Source organism: Cyclopterus lumpus, chromosome 3 (assembly GCF_009769545.1).
Source record: "Cyclopterus lumpus isolate fCycLum1 chromosome 3, fCycLum1.pri, whole genome shotgun sequence".
Lineage (NCBI taxonomy): Eukaryota > Metazoa > Chordata > Actinopteri > Perciformes > Cyclopteridae > Cyclopterus > Cyclopterus lumpus.
This window is the reverse complement of record NC_046968.1, coordinates 16,017,388-16,041,009: the sequence shown is the minus strand read 5'-3', so window position 1 is coordinate 16,041,009 and position 23,622 is coordinate 16,017,388. Positions and strand designations below refer to the sequence as shown.

At 40.9% G+C, this 23,622-nt stretch overlaps 2 protein-coding genes and 1 non-coding gene across 3 annotated transcripts; all 3 read right to left on the bottom strand.

The window, feature by feature from the left end:
• Window positions 1–5,278: 5,278 nt before the first annotated feature.
• mc1r (melanocortin 1 receptor) lies at window positions 5,279–6,253 on the bottom strand. Its single transcript, XM_034558184.1, has one exon. The coding sequence runs from the start codon at window positions 6,251–6,253 to the stop codon at window positions 5,279–5,281; it is 975 nt and encodes a 324-aa protein (XP_034414075.1).
• A 7,407-nt stretch (window positions 6,254–13,660) lies between these two features.
• On the bottom strand, window positions 13,661–16,516 carry LOC117726397 (transcription factor 25-like). Its single transcript, XM_034526655.1, has 7 exons — window positions 16,428–16,516; window positions 16,202–16,294; window positions 15,446–15,551; window positions 14,495–14,654; window positions 14,261–14,348; window positions 13,904–14,062; window positions 13,661–13,814 (listed from the first exon to the last, which is right to left on the bottom strand). The coding sequence occupies exons 2-7, from the start codon at window positions 16,264–16,266 to the stop codon at window positions 13,676–13,678; spliced, it is 717 nt and encodes a 238-aa protein (XP_034382546.1). The 5' UTR covers window positions 16,267–16,294; window positions 16,428–16,516; the 3' UTR covers window positions 13,661–13,675.
• A 4,707-nt stretch (window positions 16,517–21,223) lies between these two features.
• On the bottom strand, window positions 21,224–21,337 carry LOC117728917. Its single transcript, XR_004609279.1, has one exon. It is a non-coding gene; the product is annotated as a U5 spliceosomal RNA (small nuclear RNA).
• Window positions 21,338–23,622: the final 2,285 nt, after the last annotated feature.

Below are 23,622 nucleotides of genomic sequence, written 5' to 3'. Positions count from 1 at the left end.
TAAACATGTTGCTTCTTGCAAACAATACAGTCACAGTAAGGCCCCATATATGTAATGTAACATATTAGATCAGATGATGTTGTAGCTCGATATGCATGCAATTAAATATCTGATTTTCCATAATAAATCATAAACAATCACATGCCAGGCATGTCATAGCTGTTCCAGTTGATTATGCAAACGCTGAAGTTCAGTTCACTGATGTGCAGAGGAAAGAGAGAGAGAGCCGTGTGACCGGTAAGCTCTTAAATAGTTACCACTGTAACTGAATAAAGGGAATTGGTACAGACACTCCTAACATCATGTCGCCTCACTTCCTTGTATGACGCACTTGCAGTATACAATCTGGCCCATAGGAGTGCTGCTTCTGACACATTTCTGGCTTAAGTTTTTGGTTACATTCTAAAACATTTTAAAAAAATGGAACAATGCTCATTTCAGGTTCATACTTGTATTTTGTGTCTCTATTAGAACACAGTTACATGCCTCAATGTTAAAAAAACAACAATCAGTTTCATCGTACTGTCAGAATATTTATGCATTAACCTTTGTCAAGCTCCGTGTAACACCTGTCTGATAAGGGACTAGACCGACAAGGCTCATTAGAGCAGGTGAACACTTCTTATATTTGGTATAAATATGGAATTGTTACGCCAGACAATGGACAACAATGGAGCTGTAAAACAATATTTCCATCCAACGTGTCAGACAAGATATAAAATAGGAGGCTTTCAACTTTCAGAAAAGGTTGGCATGCTTATTGATGATATTAAATGTATACCTGTAACACCAAATATAGCCACCCGAGGACAGTGGCCACAAAGACTGCGGCTACACAACCGATGCATTTCATAAACTGACCCTGATTATGGAATTAGTTGAAGGAAGATACAGCCAAGCATTACTACCTTATACAATCACTCTATAGCAGCGTTAAATAAAAATAATCCGAAATGATAACGCAGTGCAGACTGTGAAATTGAAGGGCAAAGAGGTTCAACTCATATACGATAATGTTTTAATTATTTAGATAACAGGGGTCTTTGCGCACGCATTAGCCAATTAAAAGCCGCACAATTTGTGGCTTTTGTCTCGCCGCTGGAATGCGGACAACAAGCCCGACGAATAGTGTCTGTGTTGCTTTCGACGGAAGCACAATCAAAAACACCCCCCGAAGGCCTCAAACTCTGAAAACCTCGGGGACTTACTGAAATGGTTGAGCGTGAAAGACTGTGAGGGCTTGAAATGGTGAATGGGACAGACATGACGTCAACGTCATATGTCATGTGCAATTATGGGTTTTTATTTTATACTTTCTAATCTGAACGTCTTCCAGGCCCTTTCTTCACAAGATGAAAGTCATTTGTCAAATAGTCTGTTGATTTATCAGAACAGCTTTATTAACAAAATTAATGGTAAATGAATAAAACAGCTGTGTAATATAGTCTCTGCTTGCATTCCTCTGATTTAATGTGTTGTTATGTTCCATCTTTAATCCTTAATGTTTCAGTGTAAATGTAATCTGCTGTTTACCTTTTTTAATCTCCATGCTTACACCTGTGTTTAATGTCGTATTGCGATGCACTGTGGGTAATTCCCTCGTGCAAAGTCTACAGAAATGCGGATTTGCGAAAAGGGTTTCATAAAGAGCTCAACATATCTGCGAGAGAGCCGTCGAACACTCGATGATTTGACATTGGGAACGGTCAAACCCTTGAGGAACGCATCAAAGTCCACGAGTCCATGTGTGGAGAGATGGGATTGGACCAGAGCTTTAAAACGGTCTATATTAAGCTTTCGAACAAAAGACTCAAAACAGACTCCCTGCAGCAACCATCAAGAAAGTATTATTTGGTCAGCGGGACAAATTATATTTAGCCACAGATCATACTGAGAAAATTATTCATGGTTTGTTGTTTTCGGGCTCTTGAATAGCAAAAGTGCTGCCAAAGACAGTAATACAATTATGGTATTCAAAACATACAAAGAATGTAAAGAACTGGTGATTAAAAATTAAAGTGAATAAAATAAATATTTAGAACGCATACCCCAAAGAAAATTTGATTGGAGTTTTGCTTCCCATTTTCTGTTAAAACGTAAGATGGCATTTGAATTAGCTTTTTCTCAGTGACGCCTATATGTGGATGAATCAATCCAGTGATCTATCTAATGGTTTAAAACATTAAGATTTATAATTTGTCCATTGAGGGCAGGATGATGATTTTATGTGTTTCAGTTGGAAATCCCCTTCTCTTCAATGATGTTTTTATTACTCAGCAACTGAACTTGATCATGAGTTGTAAAAACATTTCAAAAACGTCTCTGTTGTGTTATATCAATGCCTCTTCTGTCTAGAGCAAATGTTGTATTGCATATGTGTTCTCTATTCAGAAAATTAAGTGTTCATGTTGCATGTAAATATATGTTTCAGTTCAAGGGTGAAGTTTTCATCATGGTTTAACGTTTGCATATGTTGCAAACGTATCTTTTCTTTTACAATTTGTTATTGGATATGTGGCACCTCTGACACATATCGATAACTGAAGCAAAGTAAAGTATCTTTTGGCATGTGCATGAGAAAAGCCATGTGAATATCCTTAAAGACCAACAAATAATAAAACGAAAAATCATGGAAGAAAAAGATTTGTAGGGTGAATAATAATATTGCTGCTGTTTCATTCATGTATTAATTCACCTCAAACATTTTTTGTTTTGGCCTCTTTATTTGAGACAATAGATAAATAATTCCAAGGATACATACTCCTTATATACAGCTGTACAACAAAGTCCTGTTTCACTCAGTTTAAAGTTATCATGAGCTGCATTCTACAGTTTTTTGTTTTGTTTTGTTATTCAGCATTTATAATATGTGTCGAATCAGGTTTAAAGCACATACCGAAGCACTGAGTTCTGCAGTTGCATTGAGATTTACAAAGCAGATACCAGACAACCATACTGTACATTCCCAACTCCAAAGAAAGAAAAAAACTAACTAATATATGGTATTAAAGTAAAGGTACCATTAACAATACAAAAAACATATAAAAGTAAATTGAGTTATAATTCAAAATCAAATGAAAATTACATTAAATTCAGTGATAACAGTGTGTGTCAGCAGCAAATAATCTGGCAAGCAAGTATGCAGTATAGTCTACATTATTATCAACGCTAACATGCATTTTGCATGGTTTCTCATGTAGTGAAGTTTAATTATTGTTCTCTTCTCTGAGACAGCTTGATCATATAATATGTGAGTCTTTTTCCATAATTTGGAAACAACTGGCAAACCACTTATACCCCAACCCATTATGAAGCAACAATTCTACACTTCTTGGCTCAAACAGATACAGATATATGGCTTAATTTAAGGTTTTGTAAAGGTCGCTTAGAGTCTAAAATGCCCTATTTACCACAAATCATTAGGATCAATAAAGAATAGGATATCATAGGATAATTCAAAATATAAGAGAAGATTAAAAAAAATAGTAAGAATCTCAAAAGCAATTTCATCAAGGCCTCTATGTTGACATTGTGTAACACGTCTCAGCAGTCTCGTGGCCGTTTGATATATCTGGTGAATTTTAGCATTTGTGGCAGTTCGACAAATAAGAATGAAGTGTATTTTTTTATTTTACAAAAGCTTCTGTACAGGCCACCAGGCTCGAAGTCCCACTTGTTTGACCCTCTAGGGCCCACGTCTTTAAGTCACCCTTATTAACACATTTCAGAGAACCATATAAACTTCCAGAAATATAACGTTGATATGACTTCTTTCATAAGCCCTCGCCTTTAGCACCAAACAAGGCAGTTCATGTGATTTTGACCATAATTGTCCCCCTCAGTTAGACATGTATTTTGGCAAAGTAATCCACAACGCCACTAATTCGACTGCAACAAGAGTTTTTATATATGCTGTCATGTCACTTCAAGGCTAAAAGTGTTCTCCTATAATTGAATATCAGCCCATTTTACACCGTACGTAGAAATTGCTTCTCTATTACACCACCATATTATTTAAGCATTGCACGTCAAAGCTTCTTTTGTCAAGATTTGTGTCAGGACTCAGCCAGCCGGACTCCCTCCTCAGCCCGTTCACACAGTGACACCCGGTACCTCAGAGCGCGCTGCCAGGGAGCTACGGGCTTGGAGGCGGGGACAAGCAGGGGCGCTCCAACTCACAACCTGAAGCCACTCAGCTCGTCCCACGGCTGCAGCTCGTCAGCTCGTTGTATTCGGGGGGGGGGGATAAAGATCAGGGCTGTCTGTGCTGACGTTGCGAGTTCGTGCCATGATGTCCGTGGACTTTCCCTCCGCGGGTCTTTGCGTTTGCCCTCGTGTCTTTGCTGACTTTTTGTATAGATTATTTTCTGTTCGACCATCAAGTGGATTTCCTTTTTTCCCTTCCCCTGGAGAAAGATGAGTTTTTGGTTTGATGTTCAACCACTCGTGGAGTAAGGGGACACTGAGTTTTTTTGGGTGTTTCTTTTGTGCTCTAATAAACTACGCCGTGTGTTCGGCTAAGACTAAAACCTTCCTGTTGTCGTGCGCTTGGGTTCAGAGACAAACCGTAACAATGTGAGTTTTATTATAAGCGCCCCATAAATTGATCCAATTTCCGTCGTAATGTGGAGACATTTATTCAGGGTTATTTCAATGGGTTATTCAAACATAAATAACCCTTTCAGGGTCAAAAAGCCCAAAATTGTGTCTAAATAAATTACTGTGTGCCCAATAGGCTACTACCATTAATTAAATGAAATAAGACAGTTTGCTCATATATATATATATATATATATATATATATATATATATCATTTTACATATTTCCAGTGTAGGTGTTAGTGCTGATTGCCTCAAAAAGCATGAAGTTAAGAACAAATCACACATTTCTGCCAACTGAGGTTTATACCAGAAAACCCGAGTTGATTTAGCGAGGAGAAGACGTTGTTTTAACAATAGAATACAAATGACTGCAACAGAGTTTCATTTGAGGATCTCTGAGTAATGTTTCGATTGAAAGTCCAGTTTCACAGCAGGGACATGTACACCCAACACAGCAGTGAATAATCCCCCCAAATGACGGAAGCCGCATGTCTGTAAATAACCCTATATCATAAAATCCACGATGAGATGCACTAAAGTTGATCAGTTACAGTCGTGCATGAGCATCATATGACAGTCAAGCATGCATCAGTCTGTGCTTCTGCCAAACAACTCAGTCCTAGCCGACATTGTTGATAACTTGATGCTCTCCTTCTCCTCCTAAATGAACACGGTGTCACACACCGAAGCACCATGAACACAGCACCAGCTCCTGCAGGGTTTTACGCAGCTCCCGGCTCCGGTATGCGTAGATGAGCGGGTCGATCAGCGAGTTGCAGATGATGAGGATGAGGAAGAGGTTGAAGTTTCGGAAGAAACAGTTGCAGAAGGGGCTGGTGGGACATGTGAGGATGAGGATGAGGTGGAGGAAGAAGGGACCCCAGCATACAATGAAGACCCCGAGCAGGATGGTGAGGGTCATGGCTCCCTTCATGCTCGTGGATTGGCGCCTGTTTTTGTTGAAAGCCATGATGCGCCTAGAGTGCACGTGCGCCAGGAGGAACATGTGCAGGTACAGCACGGCGTTAAACACCAGGGTGGTGAAGAAGAAGGTCACGAGGCACACAATGACGGCGTTGTCGGTGTGGTACACGATGAAGAGGATGCTGGAGGTGAGACTGGCCAGCCACACCACCACGATAATAATGACTGCGCGCTGCGTGGTCATGATACTGTGGTAACGCAGCGCGTAAAAGATGGTGATGTAACGATCAGCAGCGATGGTGGAAAGGAAGGAGAGCGAGGACACCACGGAGCTGCAGATCATCACGTCGATGACGTTGTCCAGGTGGCGCAGCATGCCAGGGTGCACGTCCATCAGGCCGTGGTCGTTGAGAAGCATGAAGATGGTCTCCACCACGTTGCTTACACTCACCAGCATGTCGGACACCGCCAGGCAGCAGATGAAGTAGTACATGGGCGAGTGCAGGTTGCGGTTCTTGATGATGGCTAGAACCACCAGGATGTTCTCCACCAGGCTGATGATCCCCAGCGCCAGGAAGAGCTCCTGCGGGATCCGAATCTGCACGCAGCCCAACGAGTTTCGCTCTCCAGCTGTGGAGTTGGTTTCGTTCTCCTCCATTAAATAATTTAGCGGGCTGAGCTCCATGTGGATGGCGGAGTTCAGGTAAGACCTGTTGGTCATTTCCATGTCGGACCTCGATATGACGACCAACTGTTTTACAGGGTTGTCCTGCTGAAGTTCACTGCAGCACAGTGTCACACTTTAAGCACGTCTCACCAATTGTATTTGTTTTAGTGGATGTTTCACCACGAGCCGTCGCACCACAGCCAGTTGGAAAAGTCAAACGAGTTGTTCAGTTATTGGATCCATCAACGCGCTGACTGTAAAATATCCACAAATCATGACTATCTATTTCAGCCAATACATCATAATAATAATTCAATAATACTTCTTAGCTGGGGAAACAGTCACATTCATTCCTGAGAGTTTGAGCGCTTGTCCGTGTGAAAAATGCGTCTCCTGCCCACAATTGTTCTTATTTCCTATGGATGCAACTTGTCCAGCCGGGAGATCCATGAAATGTCCCTGTGCATCAAAACATTGCGCTCACAATTCATGTTTTTTTCACGCTGATAGTGCGCTCGATCCGGCCATCCGCAAAAGTCCTTATCGACTGAGACTGTTACCGCGGAATTGAAGACTGATTTGGGACATATCTCACAGTGATGCTGGATAGGGCCTGAGGCGACTCCTCCTCTCAAGCAAAAGTCAGCTGGCTTGTGGTCGTGTCTCAGTAATGTCTGACGGGCGCGCAGTTTTGGGAACACATTGAGAGGAAAGCAGGGTGGGGATGAATCTTGTTCAGCTTAATATTTTCCACGTATGTCTTTTTGACAAGTTGGTTTGAATACATGCTGTAATGTTTCCTATTTAATTTACAAACGTGTTTTGATTTTATCAATAATAATGACCACTCCACACCTGTCAAACCATGGATTTTTATTTTATAAAGACTCCAATCCATGGTTTATATAATTATAGAATGTATATTCATTCCAGTTCAAACCAGCTTTGGTTTTCTTGACCTTGAAACATTGAGTTCTTTGGTTTACTGAAACAGATTCTGAGAGATCAAATGATGCAGTATGCTGTGGACCCTTCATTCCCTTAATAATGCAACAAAGTCATCAACAACAAGCTGGTGTTGAGAGGCTGCATGTCTTTCTTGAGTCACACGGCATACATAAGACATGTTTGTGACATAAGTAATAATGACACATAGACATTGAACGATCCATTATTCTTTTTTTCTATTTGCTGCAGGGGCTGGATAAAAGAAAAGATTTACGGGCAAAAGTTATATTTTTCTTTCCATATTTGAGTGTACAGTCTAAAAAGATGACAACACTTAAGGCATCCAAGTTTAATACTAAATACTCATGGCTTCTGACAAAATGCAGGCCTGGAGATAGTTGATTATGCGCTCATTCAATTCAATTCAGTTTATTTTGTATAGGAGGAGGCAGGGCCATTGGGAAGGAGGCCAGGTCCAGGCCAGGGACTGGATGCCGGAAGCAGGATCAAGTGGTGAATCTGTGATTCTCTCTATTCTTCTCATGAGTGCACCTTAATCATTTTTCTACAATATTCTGGAGTCGTGGATGGAGCCCGGCCATTTGGCCTCAACATTTGTTATGAGGCAGGTGGAGTCACAGATCATCTATGTCACGCCGGGGCACTAATGAGAGAACCCAAATGCACGACCCGAGGCAGAGAGTAAAGTTCACAAGGATTCCTTTATTGATAAAGGTAATATTGCAACAGGATAGAGTCTCTGGAGAAGGACCGCCGAAGGTTCTCCCGATGTAACTGGGGAGGGACTGAGACCGGTCGGCAAGGCTCTGACCCGCTGTGGTGAGAGCAGCTGTCTCACTCAGGGGAGAGTAGAATCGTCAACGTAAACAGTCCAGGGTCATTCACAGGAAGGCAGTCAAACTCGGCAGAGGTACAGGCAGGATCGGGCTTACTCGGAAACGAAGGGACGTCGGAATCAGAACAGGATATCAGGCAGGAAAAACGCTGGTAAGTTGACTCACAGGTGAAGAAAAACGAACTGGCAACGAGACAAGTGACGCACAGAGTATATATACACACTGGGAGGGGAGTTAACGAGACACAGGTGAAACACATCAGGGCAGGGAGAGGTAATCACATATGAGGAAGTAAAGACAGCAGACATGACACAGGAGGATGATTTCAAAGTAAAACAGGAAGTGACAAGACAACAAAAATAAAAGCACTACCGTCTAGTGACGGTTGTGACAATCTAAGGTGTCATGAGTATACATGATTACCTGCACATTAATGCTGTGAAAGCCTTTTCGATTGACCACATCTGCCTTGTTTGGGCCAGAGAGCGATTTGATGGCTCGAGAAGGTCTTAGAAATAAAAGATTCCTTGTGAGCAGAATCGATAGTGCTCGTATAGGAAGTCATCATGACATGATAAGAACTCTCTCCCTATAAAACACTAATCTAACTAATATCGCTCCTTCATCAATGGAATCTCTAAGGAAGGGAGCTACCATTTTTTTCCGGGGGAGTGGCCAGTTTATCCAACTAACTTAAGTTTTTAAATTATGTATTGTCATTTCCATTCAGTCACGTGAGACTGATCATTGAGTGTTGGGTTTGATGAGTTATATCACTTTAACCTGACACATTGAGCCAAGTCTCCAGTTTATTTCCTCTCTCTGACCAAGAAAACTTTAATACTCTAATCTAATGCTTTTTATATTAAATACAAATTGGGTGTAGTTATTGTGAAGTAAATAGATTTTTTTTAAAAGAGCTCCAACCGGGATGCTTGTATGACATATTTTTGTCGGAGAGGTTTGACAGGAAGAGAAAATGACTTTGTCCTCATGAGACAGATTCTTCCTTTTGCCAGAGGAACGCCATGTGAGGGAGCTGCAGGCTGAGCCCTTCTGATGGAAATACACCAACACAAGATTACAAACATGAGAGAATGGGCGACTGTGGGTCAGTCAGTAGCAGGTCTGTCTTTCATTCAGAGGATCGGAGGTTCGATTCACGCCCTATAGTTGATGTGTCCTTGAGCAAGACACTTAACCCTGAATTGCTCCCTGTAGCTGTCTACAGTGTATGATTCTAAGTCGCTTTGGATAAAAGCGTCAGCTGAATGAAAAGTTAAGAATGGTGACACATAAGTGAAGTTGTAACACATACTATATTGTTAATGTGCTGCCAGAAGTACGGTTTCAGCCTCAGGTTTTACCTGCAGTGAATCAGCCACCAAGACCAGGTCATGGGGTGAGTGCAAAGGAAATAACACACAAATCTATTTAGGCGACATTTATGAAATATGTGTCATACTCCTGAACATAACATTGATTACAGCAGATTACTGGAAAAAAGTTGGGCCAATTCTTTGTACTGTTTTATTGGTTTCTTGTTTTATTGGTTTTATCAACTCAAACTGAAATATGGAATTGATTTCCAAACAGAGCGGGAGCGAGTGAACATGACAGAGTAACAGCAGACATCCTGCAGCAGAGATAAGATTGACACAAGAATCCAAAACAGGCAAGAAGAAAATGTAATTAGAATCTCAGACTGGGCTTTTCTAAAGCGACAAAATATACATCTCTTCATTGGCTGAAACAGAAGAACCGAATCCCGGCATTGTGATAGTTTCCATTTAGAAATTAGCAGGAAACAAGGCTAAAACTCATTTATGTTTATGGAAAATGAAATTTCAGAAAACGATCCAGAAATAACACTTTGCTCTTATAAAATAATGTAATAATGTGAAGCGTTGTTTTTAGTAATCAAGTAATTATTATGCTATATATTTTAAACTTTTTGCAAACTATTTGGTAGGAAAGTACTGTGGTCTGACGAGAGGGTATTTATAAAAAAAGTTTGGCATGTTTCAATATATATATGCAAATGCTGCTGAGCTAAGTTTTGAATGTGATACAGAACTTTCATTTAAAATAAGATCTGTCTCAATGTGGTTCTTATTTTATAAATCAGTCCACTGTTAGTAAATTCTCTGAAAGCCAGAAACCAGAGGCAGAGTAGAGCCCAATGCATTATGTGTTCACCAACGATGACTGGAGATGTTGGAACTGCTAAACGTTCATCACAGAAAAAAACTTGAGATTCATATGCAGCTCAACAAACACATCTGATTTCTGACTGACATTTCTGAATGTTCATACTGTCCGGATTGTCCCAGATTCATTTTATAAGTCACATATTCCTTCCTCTTAAGTTTTCTGAGAACTGTGATAATTTAAAAATAAAAATCAGTTGTTTCACTTCATCTCTTCTTAATTATTAGCCACCAACACATTCAAAATGTTCAGTTTTCTTAATGTCATTATTTCTTTCCACCTCTGTCTTCCTCCTCTCAGTCCCACTCCTCCTCATCTCTGTAGGGGTTGTCCTCTCTTGGTGGCTCTTGAAACCGGATGTTGGCCAGCATGTCCCTCATTGCCACCATTAGACGATTCACTTCCTGGTTCAGTTCCTGTCCAGCTCGAGCAACTTCCATGTCATCTTCCTGCCTGAGTCCACCCTTATTACGAAAAGAGACATCAGTTTTAAATACAAATATCTAGACTCTTAGTACTTTCTTCATTCTCAAGCTAACATTCTTTCTATTTACCACCCTTGACTGCATCACATTCCTACTTGTGTGGAATTCATCACTGACACAAGTAAATGGAGACAATCAACACAAACTAATACATTTGTATGTTTTAAGAATCACTATGAAACATTCAACATTTGTGTGCTGAATAAAACAGATCAATACCAGGATAATCTAAGTTGTGTAAAATAACACAACATGATGTTGGCAGATACAGAACTATGTCAGCATTACCAAAGAAGAACTGTGCAGCACATCTTCCCTAGTCTTAACTTTGTTTCTTTTATCCATATAAACATCTCTTCCTCTGCATAAATGGATAACCTGATCAGGATGGATGGAAACTGTCCTGATGGAAAACACGCCTCAGGCCCATCTGGTAACGTTGGGCATGTGGAGCTGACCCACTAGATGTTCATTGTGTGGGTGAACATGATAAATGCATCTTAATGTGGCGGCAGTTGTTTTTTGCTGCACGCTGACAGTGGACTAAAAGACAAATGATGAGTTAGAGATAACGCTAACTCTTGGATAACATTTATGGGTGTGAAGTTGCTCAGGGACAACAATAAGGGCAGTCTCTGTTGAGTGGCCTTCCTTGAATCCAGACTCGTGAGTGTCAAGAAGATTGTTACTGTGGAGAAAGGAGGAGACTTGGTTAAAGATAGCTCGCTCGAGAGTTTTAGAAAAGAAAAGAGAGACAGATCTGTAGTTGTTGACTTCAGATAAGGTCGAGAGTGGGTTTCTTCAGGAGAGGGTTGACTCTTGCCTCCTTCAGAGAGTTAGGGAAACAGCCATTTGAGAGGGAGCTGTTAATAAGATGGGTGAGAAAGGTAAGGTCAGGACCAACAGCCTGGAGAATGTGAGATGGGATGTTGTCAAGGGTGCAGGTGGTTGGGCGGGCAGAGGTTACCAAGGTAAGAACTTGATTAGGAGACAGAGGGGTGAAAGAGGAAAGCGAAGGGGATGAAGAAGAAGTTGATCAAAGTGTAGTGATAGAAAAAGTAATCAACGATGAAGTTGATGGAAGTGTAGTGATAGAAAAAGTAGTCGACGAAGTGGCTTGGTAGAAAGGTGGAAGGAGGATGGGGACAAGGGGGGTCAAGGAGGTTGGAAAGGATAGAGAACAGTTTTTTGGGGTTAGAGAAAGAAGATTGAATTTTGGTTTGGTAGAAAGAGCTTTTGGCTGCCGAGATAGAAGCAGAGAAGGAAGAGAGAAGAGTTTGATAGGCAGGTTGCGCATTATAAGTTAGCCCTATACATTAATGAGGATATATAAACATAATTATATAAGCACCAAACTTCACTCTTAGAAAAGAGACAGCAAAGATGAGTCCAGGAACAAATTTGCACTTGAATATAGTTATTGTCTTCTTCAATGACACTGTTGGACAGAATTAACTGCATCAAGGTCATATGCCCTCTTTTATATTTATATTTTGCAGTTGTGATCCCTTTAGGGTAATCATGTGTCTTTGGGGGAAATATTCCATCAGTCAAGCATGTGTGGTCAGTTGTTTTTCAAGATCTATTACCAGTTCATAAATTTCCACCAGCCCTGGAGGGCCCTGCTACTAATTAGCATGTTATTTAGTCTATGTTATTTTAGTAATAGTTGAATAGAATGCCCAACCTTTGACACAAGTTATGTGCTCCTTCATTGATTTCTGAAAGTTTATCCTTTGAAAACAGCCAATTCTGGCTGGAAATTAGAACATCAACAGGGTCATTTATGATTTCAGTTGACACGCTTCGAAGCAGGTCAGTTCATTATTATTCACCGACTGTGAGTTTACCCAATTTATTACAAATTAGTTTTATTTGAATATAGGGCTTACAGCTGTTATTCTCATGATGTGCCCACATCCACATCATGGGTTCCTTTGAAGAGTCCTACAAAGTTTTTATTATACATCAATGCAGCAGCACCAGGATTCATCTTCAGATGACATCACGAGCGTCTGCTCTCCAGGTTGAGGACTTCAAGTTCACAAATTATGATTGAGATCCAAAGCATTACATAAATAACATACGTGAATTCAGATCACGTATGAATGAGATCAGAGATACATGAATAGTAAAGAGGTGATCAGAATTATATTGATCCTACTGTACTCCCTTAAAGTCAAGTGTGGAACCAAGTTATCGATCAAAGTTTAAACATCTTTGCAATCACACGTTAAACTCTCATTGGATTTGTGAGGATTTTCTGTGTAGTACAGATCATATCATTGTCAGAAGGTCTATGAGGAAATATTGGTTATCTTTAAGGATGAAATATTAGACATCTTGTGTATGTTTTCAATGTGAGGACACACTTATCATTCAGAGACAAATCATTCTGTTCAAAATTATAAAATGTTATACAATTCAATTTTAATGGATATCGATCTAAAATGTTCCTTAAAATGTTTCGGGAGAGGCTAACTTTCTCCCACAGTTTGTAGTCTGTTATACTTAAAGGGAAACAAGTGCACAACATTACAAAGCCAAGTGAAAATCATTTCAAGAAATATAGCAGCAAAGCTCTGCCTATCTGCACTATAATTTTATATTTTTAAAACATGTAAAAGGATGTGAAAAAAACCCAGCAACTATACTAGGCGACAAACCAAATTGATCAGAGTGTCCTAAGTGTGACAGTTTAACCAGCGTTTTCTGTAGTTGGTACAAATAAATACACAAAAACTAAGGGAAAAAGCCATGTGTGGTTAGACTTATGAAAGATTATATCTGTGAATGTGCAATATGTTAGAGCCACAGATAACAAATAATCTCTAAAACCACATTAAGACAATCTCAGACTGGGACACGTTTATTGTAGTGTGATTATAAATTAATCAAACTCATCTGGCTTTTGAGGATATTTGACATGATCCTATTGATTCCCATCACACATGTAACGTCTATGAATGGCTGGACTGAGGTCATTGTGGATGAAGTGACTTGTGTTTCACTGGTTGATGATCGCTCCTTACGAGAGGCAGACTTGAGGTGGCTTCTTTGATCGCAGAGAGGAGGACGTGGCGATGGATGTTTCTTGGTGCACACTTGTACCTCTGCTTTCTGATAACGCAGAGTAATGAGAGTTATGCTAACGCATGGAACATGGTCACACAGAAATATGACAGCAGAGCAGCTCAATGAGATCTTACTTGTTTTGGCAGTCGTCTACCAGCGGGTCTTTGGCATCAACTCGACGCAGCACCTCCTTCACAGACGCTTCCAACCAAAACATTACTGCCGTCTCCCTCCACATGCTGTGAGTCCTCCCCACATACAGAGCAGTCAGTTCAGCCAGGGCTGGGGGCTGCCTAGGATCAGAGAGGGTAGAGGGAGCAACATAGATACAAAATGAGTACAAAAATATGTTATGGCCCATGAACATTTTTGTAGTAATAGAATAAGGAATGTGTTATCTTTCAAAGCTACTGCATAATAAATGGTAGCATGCTACACTAATATAAAGCGTTAAATTGCATGATAATCAAAACAAAGGGAGCAAACATTACCCAATCTGGCTCTTTGGGCCAAAAAAGGCATGTGAGCTGACTCTGGCATCTGGCTGCACAGTACACAGATCCAGTAGGGGAATCAAGACTGCAGAAAACACATTTACAGCAACATGTAGGTGAAAGTACACGTTACCGACTTCATTGAAGTGGATGGCATGTAATCCATACTTTATTATAAAGATATTTTTAGTCCTGGCATAAACAATGTGAAGAAGTTACTGAGAGTCTAACCTCCGGGGAACATGATGAGAGCTTTCTCCAGCATCTGGTCAGCTTTTTGTCTGTCTTTCTCACTTTCTTCAGGATCCACATCTTCCTGCTGACTGAGATGGAAATGACAAAGTGCAGTGGAGAATGCAAAGTTTGGCAGCAGGCACAGATTTCTGTGCACCTATAATGCAAAAACAAAGCATTTGAGTCAATAGATGAAGCGTAAAGCGCCTTTTATACAGGTTAGTGCGGTACAAAGAGCTTCACAGATGACTGACAAGTAGAAAATTAGGACCTGCGAACAAGATTAGTTGATTTAAATCGACAGATCTGATAAAGAGTTTCTCCACAAAGAATAACACAAAAGCACGCAGACAAAAAAAAATGACTAATCGACTGAGGGGGCACTCAAAATGAGGTTGTATAATAACAGAAGGACATACAGATCGGGTAGAGTGACACATTGTTGTTCTTTCTGTGTAGCATACCTGAGTTTATAAATGATATAATAAAGTGATATTTGAATGGTGCATAGACTGGAAAATACTAGCTGGTTAATTTGATGCTGTATTGGAGGCATTTCCGATACTAATAATGGAAAAAACTCATATTTACGGTCAGAAATGATGTTTTGTGAGGTTACAGTGACCTTGAGCTTTGACCAACAGAATCTGTTCATCTTTGAGTCTGAGTGGACACTTGAAGAAATTCCCTCCAGGCATCCCTGAGATATCGCCACACAAACAGACGGATATATGGACGGACAACTGAAGACATAATCCCACGTCTGTCGCCTTGTCGATTGTGCTTTAGAAACAAGTACAATTATTTTTAAATTAATAGGAAACTAATATAAGGACTTCATAACAGCTGTAATGTGTTCTCTCCTTCTGGTCCCAGTCAGCATTTGGGCCGTTGAGGCTGATTAAGAACGTTTTGGGGTAGCGACAGACACACAGACACACACTTTACCTCCAAGTCCTGATGTAACTGGAGGAGATACTGGTACTCTCGGGAGCGCAGCGTCAGGAAGTCAATGAGCAGGAGCATGCAAAGCGGGTCAGCATCTGGGTCCAAACTGAGTGGCAGACAAGACCACAAGTAGATGAACAGGGCATCACCGAAATAGACAAACATCTAAATCCAAGTACAATTAAAAGTCTCCTCCTGAACTCCAGGGTGAAACGAGACCAAATCAAAATCCCGCTGCTCTGCTATTTGTCAGCTTTTATTCCTTCAGTGCTGCTTTTCAAGAGGAGCAGATCATAGCTGTAAGTAAGGGGAGATGAGCATTGACCATCAAGTGGTTAGTAAAGCTCAAGCTATGGCAGACTGATGGCAGCAGTGCTGGGAACAACTCTCTTTACTGAGTGGAAAGCATTATGGAGGTGTACTTTGTACCAGCAGGATACAGAAGGATCTGTATTATGTGATAAGATTTTATAACCAATGTAAATGTAACTTATTTTACAATGTGTATGATCTTGGTCAAACATGCCATCTTACATCAGACACTGTTATAGCTTAAACAATGGCGGAAGCATTTAAATGTTTCTATAAAACATCTCATCAATAAAACAGGGTCATACTACGGTAAAAGCTATGATATTGGTCAACCTTTAAATGGAGAAGCATGTAGATTTTTCTATATAAAATTACTTATAAAATGTACTGTTTCCCTTTAACTCTATAAATCGTCTTTCAGTGCTCAGGCGTTTCCCTCTGTACCTCAGAATAAGTTTGCAGTACTCCAACGCCGTCCGTGGGCATCCTCTCTTTTCCAGGAACATCATGTGCTTATAAAGAGCCAGATAAAAGGCCCTGAAAACAGAGATGATTGAATCATTCAATTGCTGAGTCCTTCAATAACAATTTGAGTCACAAACAATATTCTAAAGTCCAACAAATTCTTCACAAAGGCAAAGAAAAAAAAGAGGAAAGGGAAGTTACCAACCTGTTCTCTGTACGCAGGTAATCAAGTCTGCTGGTACCTGACGTCAGACTGAATAAGGGGTGACAGGCGCACTCAAAGCTGTACAAGGCCCTCTCTGGAAAAATAATAATAATAGTAAGAATTACATTTTGACTGAAGCATCAGCCAGCTGGGTGTGGCACGATGTACAAACATCAGTACTGAACACAGGTTGCAGGTGCTGGCTCAGTCAGTTATGTTCTTTCACATCATCGGTAGGACTTTGCATCCCAAAGACCACTTCTTATGTTAAAGTTCAACTGAGGTTGTGTTTAACACATTATATTAATACATATGATATTATGCTTTGCCTGGAGCAGGAACTTTAACTTTCTTTTAACAATTGTTGTTTTGTTAATGTACATTTCACACTAAAGTAACCATTATTATTTAGCTTGATAATCTTAAGAAAATTAGAAACCAGTGATTTGACAGCTCTTATTGTGCCATTTTAACAAGTTAACACTGATGCAAATCATTTTCATTTGTTACTAAACAGGCTTGAATTTACAGATGATAATAATGTTATAATTGCTGTGAAATATGTTAAAGGTACCGTGGTATCAAATAGACAGAGGATAGTTTCTGCAAACCGGACTAACAAATAACAACAAACAACTTCATTCCCAACAATGTCCAGCGCTTTCAGCATCTCATTGTTGGGCTGTCTTGGTTGACACGCCTTTTCAGTGTCGCATGGGGGTCGGGAACAGTGCCCATGGACTGGCAGACCGGGGTGGTGGTTCCCATCTTCAAGAAGGGGGACCGGAGAGTGTGCTCGAACTATCGTGGTATCACACTGCTCAGCCTCCCGGGAAAAGCTTATGCCAGGGTGCTGGAGAGGAGGCTTCGACCGCTTGTCGAACCTCAGATTCAGGACGAACAGTGCGGATTCCGTCCCGGTCGTGGAACAGTGGACCAGCTCTTTACCCTCGCAAGATTACTGGAGGGGTCCTGGGAGTTTGCCCAACCAGTTTACATGTGCTTTGTAGACCTGGAGAAGGCTTTCGACCGGGTCCCTCTGGGGGTTTTTTGTGGGGGGTGCTGCGGGAGTATGGGGTGCCGGACCCGTTGGCACGGGCCATCCGGTCTCTGTACGCCTGCAGTAGGAGCTGTGTTCGTCTCCTCGGTAGTAAGTCAGACACGTTCCCGGTGGGTGTTGGCCTCCGCCAGGGCTGCCCTTTATCACCGGTCCTGTTCGTGACCTTCATGGACAGGATATCTAGGCGCAGCCAGGGGGCGGAGAGGATCCGGTTCGGGAGTCTCGGGATCGGCTCTCTGCTGTTTGCGGATGATGTGGTCCTGTTTGCCTCCTCGGACCGTGACCTCCAGCATTCACTGGGGCGTTTTGCAGCCGAGTGCGAAGCGGCAGGGATGAGAGTTAGTACCTCCAAATCTGAGGCCATGGTGCTCTGCCGGAAACCGGCGGATTGCTCCCTCCAGGTGGGGGCAAACTGCCTACCCCAAGCGAAGGAGTTCAAGTATCTCGGGGTCTTGTTCACGAGTGAGGGTAAGGTGGAGCGGGAGATCGATAGGCGGATCGGTGCGGCTGCAGCAGTAAAACAGGCGCTGTACCGGTCCGTCTTAGTGAAGAGGGAGCTGAGCCGGAAGGCAAAGCTCTCCATTTACTGGTCGGTCTACGTTCCAACCCTCACCTATGGTCACGAACTCTGGGTCGTGACCGAAAGAATGAGATCTCGGATACAAGCGGCCGAAATGAGCTTCCTCCGTAGGGTGGCCGGGCTCAGCCTTAGAGATAGGGTAAGGAGCTCGGACATCAGGGGGGAGCTTGGAGTCGAGTCGCTGCTCCTTCGTGTCGAAAGGAGTCAGCTGAGGTGGTTCGGGCATCTAGTCAGGATGCCTCCTGGACGCCTCCCATTAGAGGTTTTCCGGGCACGTCCAACTGGTAGGAGGCCCCGGGGAAGACCGAGGACACGCTGGAGGGATTATATCTCCCGGCTGGCCTTGGAACGCCTCGGGATCCCCCAGAATGAGCTGGAAAGTGTTGCGGGTGAGAGGGAGGCCTGGGTCGGCCTGCTGAACCTGCCGCCACCGCGACCCGACCCCGGATAAGCGGGTGATAATGGATGGATGGATGGAACTTCACTCCGGTTTGTTTAAACTCGCTCAGCAGAACGAGGACAATGGAATCGCAGGTCACTCTCCTGCCATAAAACGTGCCCAAAATAAAAATAAAGCGCAACCCTTCCCCCTGCTGGATACAAGCCAGGATGCACACCCATAGGGTGCATACCAAGTCTCTTAACTTGTGTGGTGTTCATATTTGTGTTACTCAGCCAGTGTTCGTGGGTCTGGTGGACCCGAAGCATTTTTGTGCTTTGAATTCAACACAATCAAACAATTTTATGTTAAAATACTCAACAGATGTTTACCTCATCCCAATTACAAGCAATATAAATAGCATATATGGTTAATATTAGCCATTTACGTTTGTTAGATCACATTTATGAATTAATATAGAGTACCATATGAATACCACATTATTGCCTTTCTTTGGCACTTAAGATACACAAAATTGGTCAGCAGTTGGTGGGAGCTGTTTTTTCTGCATTGTTCCCACCATAATTAGCTTCTTCTTTAGGAGCGCCTGTCCCAGCTTTTGCGAGGTAAAAAAATTGTTGCATGTGATGTTGTGTCCACTGAGTAATTTTCAGGACAACTCTCATTCCTTGTCCTCCATCAGGCTTCCCTTTGTATACCTGTAAGTTTCAAGCATATGAGGAAGTGGCATCACATGGCAGCCCAGATCTTTATGCAAGAAGACCATTCAATTTCACAATTATTTGACATTCATTTTTTCTTTACTTGCTAGCTGATGACGCGCTTGTTCTGGTCCTGGTACTGGCTGCTGATGGGATGGTCCTGGGGCCATCCCATCAGCAGTCGTCTTCAATGTGGAACTGATCCTCAATCGCATCCTCTTCTTCAAACTCACTGTCAGACTCGGAATTTTCATAAATGTGATCCTGACATTCTTGATGTCAGGATCACATTTAAAAGCTTCTCTCCCAAAATCAATTGCAAGGACCTCTGAGCAGAGCATCCTTTGGTCATCTTGATCAGTTGTGATTAAGAATGATGTGTCCCACATTTGCAGCTTGTGAGAGCAAACAGGTGTCGGTGCTTGAATTTATCAACAATGTTGTAACCTTGTGCGGGAACAACAGGGGCATAAAAACGAAACAAAACTCTCTCTCACACACACACACACACACACACACACTAACACACACTACACTGAAAAAAAAAACTGTTGAATTTACTCAATTTTTTTAGGTAAGTAATTGCACACAATAATTGTATCTAAATCCAGACATATTTTTTAAGTTAATTGTACTAAATATGTTCAACTAATTTCAGCCTAATTTCATTTATAATTTCTGCTCAACTGTTTTGAGTAGAGTTAACTCAAATTGATTAAGTAATTCCAACAAAACCCATGTTCAGTTTACTCAAATGGATTAGGTATCTGTAACCATTGTTTTTGTTTATGTGCAAATCAATTTATTGTTTTAATTTGTACATACTAAAATTGAGTTTCATTAAATACTATGAGCCATTCTTAGTATATTCTTTTATTCAAAAAAAGCAAACAGCATGTTAATACAACTCTTACTTAATCTTATTGAAACACAGTGTAATAGCACCATCCACTTAAACACAGTGTAGCATAAACACTTATTACAGTGCCATTCATAGCAAATAAAAATCATACTAATGCAAGTATTCCTACATGAAGCATGTAATTCACATACCAATTCAGCCTCTACTCCTCCACTATAAATAGTGACAATGAAAACATCAGAACAGATCTGTGGAGCAATGGGGAAACTAACCTTCCACATAGTTACATGAAACAAATATAGCAAGAAATTACATATTTCCACATTCTTTTCCACAACTGGATGTAAACAAATATATAACCGAGACTGTAACCGTCACATCAATAAATGTCGTATGTGTACAGATTGTAAAGCCCTCTGAGGCAAATTCGTAATTTGTGATATTGGGTTGTATAAAATAAACTGAATTGAATAAATGAAACAAATATTATAACAAACATCATATTTTCAGTGTGCCACATCGTTTCCCCGGTTTGATGTTTGACTGGTGCTTTTTTAATTACGCCGACTCGTACTCTTCTTTTGCTTTAATGGCACCAGTTTACAAGAGCGGCTGAAGATTTCCTACAGTCCAGCATATATGTTGTTCTTTGATCTTTAGTCCGAGGATTTTGGGGGAAAGCTTTTCACCATGCATTCGAAAGAGCACTGAATGAATTCATAGTAGTATCTTAGCTCTTTGGGGTAAGCCATGTTCAGAGCATAGATGACTCCCAGAATCTTTGCACAAGCTCGGGCCACAGATCCAGTTGTCGAGGATAATTAGTCCTTCAACGAAAATTCCAACTCATCACAATGTCCAATTTCTCCTCCTTATTGATGACATATGCGCATGCTCCGCTTTCGCAGGTCTCTCATGATGTCCTCTCCTTCGATATCCTGTATGTTTAAAGAAAATAGGAGAGAGAAAAAAACACGTATTCATGAAATTTGTATACTTTACGTATCAACATTGCATAATAATCCCTAAAAATATATAGTTTTCAATAAAACTATATCTGTGTATATATATATATATATATACACACACACACATATATATATATATTTTTGATGCTGCAGGAAGAAGATCATAATGTCAGAGGACATAGGAAGGAACTTCCTTGTTGATCATTATTTGTACATGAATGAGGAAGCCCCGCAGAAGCAGGGCATCAAAAAATTGAGTTAGACTCTTAATGGTCCTCTCCACGGAAATCTTTAGTAAAAGGCGAAAGATTTATGCGCTCTGAAGAGAACCAAGAGTGATACGGATGTCAACCAAAGAGGAGGACCACTTTCTCGGGGACACAAGCTCCACCCCTGGTGCATTATAAACTCCACGAATTAAAAGTGATAAATACATTCAGTGCCGTGTTTGTTGTCTGAGCTTGTACCTTGTACGTGATTGAAATGTTAATCTGCATTTAAAAACGTGTCGTACGACCTGTTTCTCCCTTTTTCAAATTGTGACGCAAGGCATGCTGGGACACGTGGTTACAACCAGAGAGAAAGCTTCAATGCTTCAGGAAGCTTCATCTCGCCATCACTACACAGCAGACAGCCTTAACGTTAGCTAACTACTTTTCTTGGTGGCAACTAAATCCTGTTAAAGTGCAATACAGCAATGAATTTAAAATGTGTACTTACTGAAAACGGAGAGCTTTGGGAACCCTTAAACAAGAGGAGATACAGTAAATCTTTCCTAGTGAAAGAAATTCGCGCCTCCATTGGGAAAAGGGGGCGGGGCTTGTGGACGCACATGCGCAGATGTGGAAATTGAATGCGGAAATTAAATTGTACATCATTTTTTCATGTTACCTTTAAATGAAGGAAATTAGCTTTTCGTAAACCATGGAAGTATGAGTTAAGATGAATTAAAAAGATAAGTAGGATTCAATAACATATTAAAATCAGTGAAATTACCTTGATTAAATCAAGTACTATCTAAAAGGGGTCCGAATCATTTTTTTTCCCAGTGCATTAACAAAAGAAACAAAGAAAAGATGCTGCAGATTTGGTGATTAGTACTAATGTAATAGTAGATTTTTAAAAAGTCTTATACAACTGATAATTTGTACAGTCAGAGTTCATGATTCGTTAAATGTGTAGTAAACGGTAGTGGTTAGATATGAGAGTTAATGATTTCCTAAAAAATATATATAATTTGTACAAAAATTGTGTGATTTTGAACAAAATGCTACATATGTGCTTCATACAAAACTGTCAAATACTAAAATATAAATGCGATACCTCTGACTTTCAAATGTTGAAGCAGATTAACAGAAATAAATGTTGCATGTTTAAATATATCTTATATTTTTGAAATCCTTTGATAACTTTTCACTGCTAAGGTCTCAAGACCCGACTTTCGAATGAATTTGGGTTTAATCTCTAGCAGGACTTGGAACCAAGAATCACATTTAAAATTCTTCTCCTCACCTACAAAGTCTTGATTGGTGATGCACCATCATATCTTAAGGAGCTTGTAGTACCATATTGCCCCACTAGAGAGCTGCGCTCACTAAATGCAGCGCTACTCGTGGTTCCTAGAGTCTCCACAATTAGGATGGGAGCCAGAGCCTTCAGTTATCAAGCTCCTCTTTTATGGAACCAGCTTCCACTTTCAGTCCGGGAGGCAGACACAGTCACCTCAATTAAAAGAAGATTTAAGACTTTCCTCTCACTAACTCTGCTTCCTCCCCGGAGTCTTTGTGACTTCACGTCTCATAGGGTCCATTGGACCTGGCGGTGTCTGATGCTTCCTGCCTGGTGAGCCGGCCACCTGCCATGGCCCTGCTGATCGCCCCCCCCCCCCCCCCCCCCCCCCTCCCCCTCCTCTCTACCTCCTTCTGTTTCATGGATTGTGGAGGTCCATTCATACATTGTCATATTCATGGAATGTGTTTATGTAATGCTGTAATGTTGTTCATTCTGTACACATGACATCTATTGCTTCTGTCCATCCGGGGAGAGGGATCCTCCTCTGTTGCTCTTCTGAAGGTTTCTTCCCTTTTTTCCCTCTGAAATGTTATTTTTGGGGAGTTTTTCCTGATCCGATGTGAGATCCTGGGACAGGGATGTTGTATGTTTACAGATTGTAAAGTCCTCTGAGGCTAATTTGTGATATTGGGCTATATAAAATAAACAGAATTGAAAAAAAGGTTACCCTATTAACTTCTTCTCTTGTCTGGGCCCAACGCCTACCTTTAACGTTTAAAGGGAATCCTACGCTACAACACACACCTATGTACTGCTTGACCTCCCTTTCTCACTTGTATTCTCTAATAACATGTTATTCCCCTCAGTTTGCTTTTGTCCCCTTTGTTGTTGTTGTTGTTGTTTTTTGTCCATGTCTTACTTTGTATAGATTATTGGGTTGTATGTGTGTTCAAGTAATTGTCTGCACATAAAAAAAGACTTTAATCACTGAAGGGCATTATCAGATAGTGTAACAATGCAGTTAATTGCTGTTAATGTTAATTCCACTCTAGTTAAGCTTAATGTGATGGCATGACAGGGAAAAACATTACGTTTTTTCACAACACACCTTT